General features: G+C 44.2%; 1 protein-coding gene across 1 annotated transcript in view; it reads right to left on the reverse strand.

Moving 5' to 3' along the window:
• Window positions 1-908: 908 nt before the first annotated feature.
• The window catches only part of FBXO32 (F-box protein 32), a 34,857-nt gene continuing 23,096 nt past the window's right edge, over window positions 909-12,669 (reverse strand). The window contains exons 7-9 of the mRNA XM_008524680.2: window positions 7,854-8,036; window positions 6,719-6,862; window positions 909-6,324 (exon numbers count right to left, since the gene is read on the reverse strand). Coding sequence (XP_008522902.1) covers window positions 6,235-6,324; window positions 6,719-6,862; window positions 7,854-8,036 — 417 coding nt within the window. The 3' untranslated portion in view covers window positions 909-6,234. The remainder of the gene's footprint in view (window positions 6,325-6,718; window positions 6,863-7,853; window positions 8,037-12,669) is intronic.

The following is a 12,669-nucleotide window of genomic DNA, read 5'->3' on the forward strand; positions in this document are numbered from 1 at the left end:
CTCCTATTATGCGTCCAGTTCCACGCACTTACCTGTATTAGTTCACTTAACTCTCACAACCATAAGAAATAGATTTATTATCACCATTTTGGAGTCAAGGAAATTGAGAAAGAGGGGTTAAGTAAGGTGACAAAGGTCACAGTGCAGGTAGGTGGCAGGCCCAGGATCTGAACTTTGCACAAGCCTTTTGGTCTTTCTGGAAGGCTCCTGCTCTCATCTTCTGAGGCCGGCTTCTCACTTTTCCGTCTCAGCTTCATCGCTTCCTTGAAGAGGGCCCCTGTTCAGCCTGTCATAAGCAGGTCCCCCTTATTATTCTGCATCTCAGCCTCTTGTTTATTCCCTTCCATAGTACTTATTACAAATTAAATTTTTTTCCTACTAGTTTTTTTTTTTTTTTCAGTCTTTTCCACTACAGGTCATCCCTTGGTATCCAAGGAGGGATTGGTTTCAGGATCCCCTGCGGGTACTAAAATCCACGGATGCTCAAGTCCCTTAGTCAGCCCTCTGCATCGATACAGAGGGCCAACTGTACAATCTAAATTCCATTAGGGCAGGGACCATATCTGTGTCGTTCACCATCCTATTCCCAGTACGTTGCACAGAGTCTAGCATATAGGAGCTGTTCAATAAATGTCTGTTGATGAATAATTGATACTGACTTTAAAGTTCCTTATTTCCTAATCATTCTACTATACAAACATTAAGTGGAAACATCCCCTTCAAGCATAAGGATGTATTATTGACTCAGGTTGGTACTCAGCAGCAAGCTTATTCCTCTATGTGTTTCCCGAAATTTTACAATGAGTTTCTGGGAGAAGGGATATAAGCCTCGCTAGGCAAAAGATAAACATACTCAGTATGATAAAAAGCCAACTTGAATTGACACACATCAAACATGCACCAGTGTGTATTGTTGGAAAACATTTATTGCAATTCAGTGTCAAAAAATTTTTACAAAAATATGCCACTGTCTGGTACAAACAACTATAAAAAATCAGTTCATCATGCAAGAAAAGTGTGCAAATAATTTATACAGAAGGACTCAGCTCACACAATATTAAATAAACATCTTTGCATGGAATTGGTTTAAATCTTATACTTTTAGTTACAATGTTCAACCCCCTATAGTATTTTTCATTAGCAAAGTACATTAAAGCTTCTAAGCTTAGGACATGGACTTTAATATACACCCCCTTTAGCCAGGGTGATTGGCATTTGGTAAAGATGGCGCCAAGAGTTCTCAAGCATAGAGCACTGCTTGGAGCCTTCTGTTTAACAGACTGCATCATTAATTAAACAAACATCTCTATACTCCAAGACAGAAAAAGTCATATTCAAAATCCACAAGTAACGTTGTAGCAGATGGAGTTTCGAGAAGTTCAGAGTTTTGGAGCAGCCATCCATTTTTGGCCAAATGGAGCAGGGCCTAAATTTTGAGAGATTTTTCAGGAAGCTTTGTTTGCTGAGTTCAAGGACACTTTGGAAAATGTCCAGCAGACAAAGTCACAAATATGGTGGTCCCTTGCTCCTTGCTGCTTCATGGAATAATTCTCCTTTGCTTAGTGAAGATGAGGTTTAGCAGAGAGTGAACTTCAGCTGAAATAGAAGCTCACCAGGTCTCACAGCGGGTACCAGAGGACGGGGACATGGAGAGGATGGAGTAAATGTATCCTAGTCAAAGGGGAGAGGAAACATCTGCCTGGCTACCATCAAACCTCGGTTTCTAGAAAGCAAGCTGGCTGCTCAGCTGTTATCTGTCTTAAGGGCCACCTTTGTAATTAAAATGTAAGTACTCAGGGAAAAATGAATTTGTCAAAACATGCTGCGTACTTTATGGTAAACAGTCTGTACTCACCAGAATGCTGTACTCACAAGAGAGTCAGAAGTCTGGAAAAACATTAAGTGGCTCCTTGACTTCTCCAGGAAGAACCAGGGACTTAAAATATTTGGAAAAGTTAACGGCCAGATGCCTGACACTGGACTGTCATGCTTGCCTCCCACAGCAAAGGTCTTGAGAAGAATTGTGTCGGGTGTCATGCGTCTCCAGCCTCAGCACAAGGTGCCGGGGCAGGGGGCACAGGAGGCCCTGGTTTACGCTCAAGTCCACCACTGAGTACCAGGTAGGCTGAGGCACATGCCCTGAACATTCTGGACCTGTGTCCTTGTCTTCAAAGGCAGAAGGAATGCCAGACTCCATCACCTCGAACATCCCTTCCAGCTCAAAAATCTGGGGTAGGAATTTCTTTCCCTTGGAAAACCACAGAGGGTCTACCGTCCTTAAAAAAACAGAGCAGAAAGCATCTATAGAAAACGTCGAGTTTAAAGGAATTACTGTCTTGTTTGTTGAACACATCAAGGACCCAAGATATATCAAAGGGCCATGTCTCTGCCTTTGCCTAGAGCTTCAGGGTGTTTCTGAGGTCTGTTTAAACACTAATACGATTTTAGGCCAGCATCCAGTCAGAAGGGATGGTTCACAGACTCAGATCGTTGGAAACAGATAAAAAAAAGAAAACAACAGATGTCAACATAGAAAATGATGATATAGTTTAGTTAAAAAAAATTCACACATAAAATTACAGTTAAAAAAGATTCACACATAAAAGAAGGTGTCTGCATAGCAAGACATTATTGCTCTACAGCCTGGCAGAAAAATATAAACTCAGGTGCATATTTTACGATAAACACGGTACTGAACACTAAGAATGATATACTGCTGGACATGTCTTGAAATGATTGACCTTCTTATAAATCATACCACTTGCTGAGACAAATCAAATTCCAAGCTCTTTCTCTTCTCCCACATAAAAACAACAGAAACAAGAAGGCTCTGTTAACTGCAAGCTCCTCATGAAAGCAGTTTTTGAATCCACAAAGATGAGAAATGTGGCAATAACACAGTATACATCCGTTACCTTGAGTCACCATTGCTAAGTGAAGCCCGCTCTTGCGCTGAGCTTTGCAGTGTAAACCCAGCCCACGTAAAATATCTCCTTCGAGCCACTTCAATATAAAACTGATCATCACTGAACAAATGTCATCTCACAACTGACACCCTGGGGATGTTTCTACTTTGTACTTTCTGCCACCTGCCCTCCCTTGCGACGGATCCATCTGCTCAAAGCAACAGTGTTGAGTAATAATGCAATCTAGTTTAAGATGACATTGGATGTTTTTCTGGATCTTTCTATAAAGTGAGCACTCCTAAACTTCACGTATTCTCCTTTCCCCAAACGCTGTGCCTTTCTCACAGGAGACTTAAGGCTCATTACTCATAAACCTTTCAGTTGGCCCAAATCGTAACATCCCTGTGGATTTGCTCACACTGCCCTTGACAAAACTCTTTCCTTCTCTGGAAGTCCAAATTACTTCATATTGACATCAATTTCAAATTCTATGTTATAGGGTAGGTACAGCCAAGAGAGTAGAGCATTCCATCTCTTCTAGCAATTTCCATGTCATGTCCCTTCTGGCTTTTAGAACAGCTGTTCTGATACAAGGATTCTTTTTGTGTTTTAGGTCAGGTTGTCCAGAGAGGCTTTGCCAATAGAAATTTGCCAATAGAAATTCTATAGAGAGTTAGTGCCCAGGGAACAAGAATTTTTTTAACTCACTTTACTTATATGTGAGGCTCTGGCCATGCTTCACAGCTACCAGTGGCGCCAACACAGATGCTCTCCATCCGCTACGCTCTTCTCCACTGCCCTCACAGACCACAGCCTTGAAGATACGCTCTCCCTATTCCTTTCCCTCTCCCTCTCCACCTGCCATTTCCCTCATTTCCTCTTCCAATGAAACAGAACCACAAATGTTGCTTTCTTCTTTTTTTTTTCCTTAAAAATTTTCCTCGACTCTGTCACACACCACCTCCAATAATGCCGAAGGAGATGAGGAGAGCCCAGAGGCACCATCTAGGTAAACCTTTCAGAAAACTGTAACCCCGTCCCTTGGGGTAGGGGTCATCCTGCACAGATGCGCCTCGCTGCCTGGGGTGTGATGCGCAAGGTGAGGATCGCGGGCAGTCCAAATGAGACTGGTTTGCCAGTTTTGTGCCGACAGTCCAAAGTGGGCAACATTTATGGGACTGCAAACTGAAGATGCCGAGGAGTTTCCACCTCCTTCATCAGCATGAAGGGGGTCACAAGTCAGTGGGAAGATGTGGAAGGCCATGAACGCTTAACCTAAAAATATCCAAGTGAAACTTCCCAGAGCTGTCACAGCAACAACAAACCCAGCTCCACCCCACCCCTTTACGGAAGCTGAGGTGTTCGAGAGAACCTGTCTGAATTGGGGAAGAACTAGCTTTTTATTCCATGGTCTAGGCCCTGCATTCTCGATGTGACCTTCACTGGGGCGGGGGGGGGGGGGACAGGGGAATGTGAAAAAACCTCTTAGGTGTGACCCTCCAAAGTCCAACCTTACCCAACAAGATCTTATTCTTGAATATTTAACTTTTCTCCTTAGGGAGATCTTAAATTCACTTAATTTTTTCTTCTTAGAGGGGGGTGATAATGAAAATAAATATTGAGAAACCCTGGAGCAGGCACAAACATTGCAAAGTGAGGAGCGTTGACTGGTCATTGACTTCTCTTCTGAATGCTGGTACTTGGGTTGTGTATTCAGGGAAGGGTGTGAGTGTGTGAAGGGGCCTTGCACCACTAGCTGGTCCCTTGGCTAGGTTCTGTCCATGCTTAACCATCTTTCCTCTTTTTAGGTCACCCCAAGTTCAACCTCCAAGTATACACTGTTCCTCACCTGTGAACCAAGTTCCTATTTCTGCCTCACTTCTTTGCCAAGGGCATGTGGGGTGGCAACTTTATTTGCCAAAAAAAAAAAAAAGCAAAGCAGACACAACTGCAAAAATATGTACATTGTTGTCGAAAAGCAAAGTTCAATAAAAGATAGAAAACAAAAACATCCCCTACACCCTCCCAGAAATATTTGACAATGAACTCCTTACGTCCTGAGATTTCCTTCCTTCCACACAGCTACCTGCTGGGATTGGCCAGCAAGATGCCCTGGGGGATGGAGCAAGTTTAAGATGAACTCATAGTAAGTACCTCTGTTCCCTATTGGGCTACAATTCCAGGCTTTATTTTATCATCCTTGCAAGAAGCCCTAACTCAGGTTGACTAAAATTTTGATGTCAGACGTAAAGAAAAGCGAGCTCCTCAGCTCCTCACCCACCAAGTGGGACAGCAGCTGGTAAAACGTTTAACTGACATGGAAAACCTGTTTCACAAGCCTTTATCAGCACTCCGGCTCCGACCAGTCCACAGAGATACGCTTATCCTTGAAGATACCCTGGGAAGCCCAGACAAGCCAAGAAGTTAAACAGGAATAAGAAAGTCTTCACAGCTATCGGGTGACAAATCTATCTTCTCTGCGGCAGGACTTCCTCTGGGACTGTTTTTAATTGGCCTTACGTTGCCTTGAAGGAGCTAATGACATGAAAGGAAAAAAGGGCATACATGCTTTGGGGTTGTTCTAGAAAACAGGCAACTCTGGAATGCCCCATTAGCCTAAAAAGGAAGTCTGAAACCTGATGAGGGTGGCCTCCAATATCCCTTCCCATTTTAAATCACTTTTTATATGATGAGGAAACAAGAAGAACAGACACTGCCTATGGGACCACGTACTTCGTCAGAGAGAGCACTGTATGCTTTCCGAGGTAGACTATTGTGTGACATCTTCGTAAGATAAGGCCTTATGCCCACGTGGGTTTAAAATGGGTGGTGCTTCCTTGGCTTTTTCAAAACAAACTCCAAGTCAACCCAAAAGCCCAGGGATTTCTCATCTGCAGTTTTCTTCTTTTTTTAAAACGCTTTTTCACATTGTAAACAAAGAGGGTTCTATCTTGTCTTTGAGTTTTGCCCTTTTCTTCCACATCTCTTAGGGAACCATAAAGGAGTTTCAGTGGACATCAAGGGAATTCCGTTTTCACCGATGAAATAGAATTCCTGCCCTTAGAGTCTTGCTGGCAAATCGTTAGGAAAAAAGTTTATTTACAGTATCTCTGCTTTTCCATACCAATTCTAATGAGAAGTCCATATTTTTAAATTCCCAGCCAGCGACTGCATCTTTGCCCTCCAATGTCCTCTCAATGACTTATCTCAGAAGTTTCGAGCCAATGTTTAAAATGTACACTATTTACAAATGAAGTGTCCAAACTCTGTATTCCCAACCATCCAATCAGCACAGGAACCCTTCTGAAGTGCTGTCATGTGCCGGGATTCAGAACTTGAACAAGTTGATAAAGTCCTGGGGTGAAAGTGAGACAGAGCAGCTTTCCGGGTTATTGGCTGTGCACGGGTGGTCAGTGCCCTGGAAAGGAAACCATGGGGAGGGTTGAGTTCTCAGAAGCATCTTGTTGGCCTGTAGCATTATAAGGCATTGCCCAACTTCAAAACAACATTCCTCTGTCAAGAATGTCATCAGTTCCGGAAAAACTAAAGAGCTGTGTGTGCATGTGTGTGTGCACCTGTGCACAAAGAGATGGGAGAATTTGGGGGAGGGGGCTGCAGAAAAATATACATAAGGAGGTGAAGGAAAGGAAGGTCTGAAAGTTTTTCTCCCTGGGGACTGAATCAGTTACCCTCACTTTCGGCTGGGGGCTGCAACAGTAAAGAGTAAAAAGGACTTAGTGTCACAATGCTGGTGCTATTGGCTCTCGGGGGCTGGGCTGGGGGGCTGTGGCAGCCACCTCCGAGACACATACCTTCCAGGAAAGAATGTGACAGTGTCTGCAAAGCTGAAGGGTGTCTCCATACTGCTCTTTCCGTGGGTAACATCGCACAAGTTTAAAATACATCTTCTTCCAATCCAGTTGTCCTTTGTCTGACAAAATTAATCGCTTGCGGATCTAAATATCAAACAAATAAACGTGGTTGTGGGAGAGTTCATCAAGAAGATGGTTTGTGGTTTTCTGGTTCTGAAAAGTGCTGTTCCTGCCTCTTTTCTCCCTTTTTCATCTACACCCTGCAAAACCCAGGGAAAAAAAATAGCCAAGATATAAAGAAGTAGTTTCTGAGCTCTACCCTGTTAAACAGTAGCTTTTAACCAGTCTTTAAAAGAAACAGGTGGTTGGTGACATCTCACTAGTGACCTCTACGAAATTGCACTTGGAGGGTCCCTTCAAGTTTAGGTGATCTCAATAAACAGCTTCAATCTTTTCTTTGCTATAGACTTGAGTGAGCATTTCCAGGGACATGCAGTAACCGCCTGGCACAGTGGTTCTATTTTCTATCTAAATATTAATGGCTCCATGAACAGAACTTGTTGAACTCACACTTCTATATAAAGAAATTGGAAAAAAAACATCTGAGACGGCGTGAGGACGGGAAACAGGCCTAGAGCTGGTGTCAAAAAGCCCCAAATTCAAATTCAAGGCCAGTGTTCTCACCTAGAGGAAAGCACCTCAATAATTTGGAATGTCCCTCAGCCATTTGTGGTCTTGGTCTCTTTATCTGATTAAAGGATAATGATACTAACCCTTCCCTGGTCATTAGGATAAACTGAAATAATATCTGTAGAAGTCCTTTAGCTGTCAAGTATCATAAAAGTACATTTCTTTGTTACAGAAAAGAAGGACTGGTGCCACTTTTGATTTTTTTTGAGCAAGTTGTAAAATGTAAATAGGTTAAGAATGTAATTTTTTTTTCCATCCAAACCACCAGAAAAATAACTTCATGTGCATTATTTAGAAACTCCTTGGACTGGTGTTTTCCATTCAAACCGGGGAGCCCTGGAGGGTGGGCGCCCACACCTCAAGCTCTAGGAGGATGCCAAGGAAGCTCGAGGGTAGGGGACCGAGAGGGGAGAGAAGGAAGGGATGTCCGCTGGGCCTCACCGACCTGCCGCTCAGAGAAGTGGTACTGACACAGCTTCTTCCACAGCAGCCGGTCCTCACTGAGCACGTGCAGGTCGAGGGCCGCCTGGCCCAGGCTGACCAGATCGCGTCCGTCGCTCAGCCTCTGCATGATGTTCAGTTGTAAGCACAACGGCAGGTCAGTGAAGGTGAGGCCTTTGAAGGCAGGCTGCAGGGAAATGGATAACATTAAGTTGTGGGGCAGAGAGCAGCAATTCACCAGATGACACCTTCCAAGGATGCAGCTGTCCCTTGTCCTTCACCCTCAAGCTGGATATTTTTCTTCTTTTGCTGAGGAAGATTTGCTCTGAGCTAACATCTGTTGCTAATCTTCTTCTTTTTGTATGTGAGCTGCTGCCACAGCATGGCCACTGATGGGCGAGTAGCATAGGTCCTTGCCTGGGAATGGAACCTGGGCTGCCAAAGCAGAGTGCACTGAACTTAACCACCGGGACTGGCCCTTACGCTGGTTTATTGACCAGAGCTCCTGAAGGACTCGCTGCCCAAGACAGAGCACCTGCCTGCCACCCCAGCCTCATATCTCACTGCCCCACCAGTGACCACGGATCCCTCCAAGCACGTGTGCTCATGGGCACCTGAACACCCTGCCCACAAGGCCCTCACTCTCCCCAGTCCTCTCTGCCCATCCAAATGGTACTCTTTCTCAGATCCAGTTCAAACCCACTTCCTCCAAAAGGCCTTTTCTGCTTTTGTGGCTACGTCAGGCCCTGCTCACTGCACCTTCCCAGAATTCCTATGATCTCTTTAGATACTTTTTGCAACAACCCCCCTTTTTCTTATGTAATACAACCCTTTTCCAAAAAAAGCATGAATGGAACATTCCTGCTAGAAGGTACGCTCCCTCCGTGGAGGCAGGAATTTCTGTCTGTTTTCATTGCTGTGTCCTTAGTTTCTGGAAGAGTGCCTAGCATGTAGTAGGCACTCAATAAATATTTGTGGACTGATGAAACCCAAATAACTAAATAAGTAAAAAAAACAACAAAAAGACCCACACTGGTGTGTATGTGTGTGTGTATGCACGACTCAAGAATGGCTGGTCCAGAACCTTCTGGCTTAAGTGCCACCATCCATTGAGGCATCTCTATTCAAACCTAGGGCTCCATGGAACATTCTGAAATAGTCATCCATGGAGAATATATTGACAATTCATCATGAGTTTCTCTAGGAGCTTCTTCTACTATATCCCCGAATTTATATTTTAGCCCTTTATTGTTCAAATTTTCCTGAGCTCATGTTATCCCATTCAGACCTAGATCTTTGAAGGCAGGGTCTAATTTTGTATCCCTTGCAGACCAGTCCAGCACAAAAACCCTCTTCTGCATGCCTACTATGGCCTGGCACTGGAATTGCTGCAGTGGGCTCAGTAGGCTGGCGAGAGACCCAGAAACATAAGCAAGTAATTCTAGAACAAGTGGTAAATGCTATCAAGGAGGGAAGCCCCAAGTGTTACGGGGACAGTCTGTCCACAGGACGTCCTCAATAGTATTTGTTGATATAGGTTTTCAGTTGTATTTGTTGAACAGCAACTGGATGCTGCCATCTGGGAAGAAGTCAGCACAAATCACCTGAGACCGTGGGTCTTTGTCCTTCCCAAGCTAGCCTGGGTGAGCTCTTGATTTTGAACTACTGACATTTTTAGCTCAGTGTTCTGTCATCTCTGCGGGTCACAAGAGAAAAAAAAAACACACAAGATCAGGAAATCTTAGCTCATGGGGAAGTATCCTGGGAATGGGTATTGAGTTCCCTCCTCAAATTGTTAGGGAACTAAACGCTGTAGGAGGTACACCAAAGCAAAGACACACAGGATTCCTGGGAGATGCGCAGCCTTGGCAATTCCCTCCCGTGGCCCCTGCAAAGGAGGGCAGGCGTGCAGAGGAAAGGTGGGCAGTGGGCAGGGCGCCTTGGGAAGTTGGACTGTGGAGAAGAATGGGAGGTGGCATGGGAGAAGGATGGAGAAGCAGCAGATGGGATCCCAGGTGCCCCTGAGAAGTCTGGATTTCAATTTCCCTATGTCCAAAATGAATTGGTTTAGAAGACTCTGAAGATCCCTTCCAGTTCCAAAAATCTCAGACTTGGAGTAGCTTCAGCCTCCTAACTCATCAGAAGTGTCTATGACTTGACAACTTATATTGCTCAGGCTGCTGGGCTGAACTTTCAGTTGCTTGCAAAATTCAGGACTTTGCCGGCCTGCAGAAGGCCCTGGACCCATTTGTCATTTATCATCTGCTGCTGATCATATGAGCCAATAAAACTGCCATGAGATTTTCTTTTTGTTTCCAGCACTTCAAAGCATCTACTTTTTTGGTTAAAACTCCCAGGCCAATTATTACATGAACTCCTATTAAAGTCCACTTGGCAGAGTTCACGCTCAAATTTTCAAACCTGAACTTTTCCAAAATCCTTGCCCAGACCCCATGCTGAGCCCTTTCTCCTGATAAATGGTTAACTGCTTACATGCCTTCTCCTTTTTGAATATAAACATATAAAAGAAAAATAAGTCACTCTCGCTCCTCCAATCAAGCATTTGGCTAAAATCCCTTTACATTCCCCTCCAGCATGTTTCAAAACGCTGCCTTCCTCACAGCACACTGGTTCTATTTGATTTTTTTCCCCTACAAGCCAGTTCCTCTTAGTTTTTTCCTTCATTCTTTTTTATATTAATTATTTTTGCCAATATCAATTGGCTCCATAGAATTAGATATGAAATTTTGAAGGAAAACAAGATTACGTGCTGAGAAGATACTGATAGAACTTTGGCAAATGGAAAGCAATGACTGTAAACGTCACCGTAACATTTTTGTGTAATAATATACTTCTCTTTGGCCTAAACTGTTAAAAAGCAAGTTTTAAAATACAGACTGAAGTCATGAAGTCCCTTCTCTCTGTTTTGCTCGATCTTTCTTTGCTCTGGAGAGTTAAGAATTTGTGTGAAAGGCTCTTCAGGGCTCTGAGGGGTCCCAGCAGTGCTGTCAGAATAAGGGTTGGGAAGGAGGGCATGAGGGAGAAGAGTGCAATGAGTAACAATACAGCCTCTGCAGACAGGCCTAGGCTCAATCCTCATGCTACATCATACTAGTGGTGAGGCCCTGGCTGGATTATTCTTAACTACTCAGTCTAATTTTTCTCCTTCACAAAATGAGGAAAAGCATATCTTATAGTGTTGCTGGGTGGAGTGGATGAGAGAATGCACAGAAATACTTAGCACAGTGCCCAATAAATATTAGCTATTATAATGACTCCTACTTAGACTCATTTACTAGATGAGTTAATTAATGCACGGTAAAGGACTTAGAACAGTGGCTGCCACAGAATGAGCCTTAATAATAAGAACAGCTGACGCATTTACAGTCCTTACTACACGTCAGGCACTGTTCCAAGGGCTTTCTATATATTAACTTATCCAGTGTCACACCAGGGCTTTGAGAGAGGCATTACTGCTCCTACTTTTCAAATGAGGAAAAGGAGGCAAGGAGAGAAGAATGACTTGCCCCAAATCCTGCAGGTGGTAAATTTTCATCATCATCCGTAACACAGGGCAGTATTTTTCAGGTGTGTTCCTCTGAATGTCGAGCAAGTCCTTCAGGCAGGCGGTGGGAGGAGACCCCTCCTTCGATCAGTCCTTCGTTCAACTAAAATTTGAATTATTTCTGTTCTGTGCCAGTTACAAGGAATAGAGAAGGCTGTCCTTTCTTTGTGGCGAATATAAGGCAGTAGATGGAGACAGGAAAGTGAATGCATGTAGGAAGGAAAGTCCGATCTTAATAACTGCTATGAAGAAGGTGCTATGATAGTGGCTTCGACAGACTGGACAGTGAGGGCAGGAGGAAGCTTAGGAGCCAGAGGCAGGACTGCTCAGAGCGTGCAGAGAATGCCTGGCCTGGCTGGAGGGCTGCAAGCAGAGGGGAGGGTGAGATGGACATCAGGGTGAGATGAACGTCAGTGTTTGATCTGTCCTGTGTGGGATTTCATTAGATTTAAAAGGTTTGCACAGAGCCAGATCATTGAATAAATAGTTGGAAGAAGCTGGAATGAAAAAATGTTTGGAAACCACTGATGTGAGGAAAGCGTCGCCATTTTAGGAATAAGGAATCCAGCGTGCTGGCTTCAGCTCTGGCCCGAAGTGCTGTGTAACTCGGGGAAAGTCCCTGGGTTTCTCTGGTCCCACTTACTCCATGAAGGGTAATGGCAACCACACTGGCTACCTCCCAAGAGTGACTGTAGATCAGCTAAGGGAGTTGGGGTGGTGAGCCCATGGAAATGCAAGGAACGTGGGTGGATGTGGTCAAGGGAGGTTCCTGTGAGGTGGGCCAAGGGAACAGAGGCCAGCTTTGGGCAAGGGTGACCATCCAAATGGGTGTTCCAAAGTTGCTGGAAGGAAGACGCCCTTAGGATGAATGGGACTTGCTCAGTTATGTCACTGCCTAATTCTCTCCTGGGCTTAGAAAAACCAGTAGGTATGAAGTCCAGGCTACAGGGAATACCGGAAATCAGGGAGAAGGTGTACGTGGGTTTTCTGTGAAAGATCAGTTGGGAATTTGGGTCTCAGATTCACACTATCAAACTATGCCTACACTTGAGAGAGAGGAATGGGGTGAATTATTAGAATAAAATAGGTAAATGTTCATAATACACTCTTTTGAAATAATCAAATAATTGAGATAGCTTTTGAAAGATTAGCTGGGCTTACGCTCTACTCCTTGTGTGTGGGGGTTGTAGAATAAGTGATTCTAAGGAAGTCACATAACTCTGAGGCGTCTAATCATTCCCTTTGTTTCAGAGTT

Source organism: Equus przewalskii, chromosome 8 (assembly GCF_037783145.1).
Source record: "Equus przewalskii isolate Varuska chromosome 8, EquPr2, whole genome shotgun sequence".
In the NCBI taxonomy this organism is placed as follows: domain Eukaryota; kingdom Metazoa; phylum Chordata; class Mammalia; order Perissodactyla; family Equidae; genus Equus; species Equus przewalskii.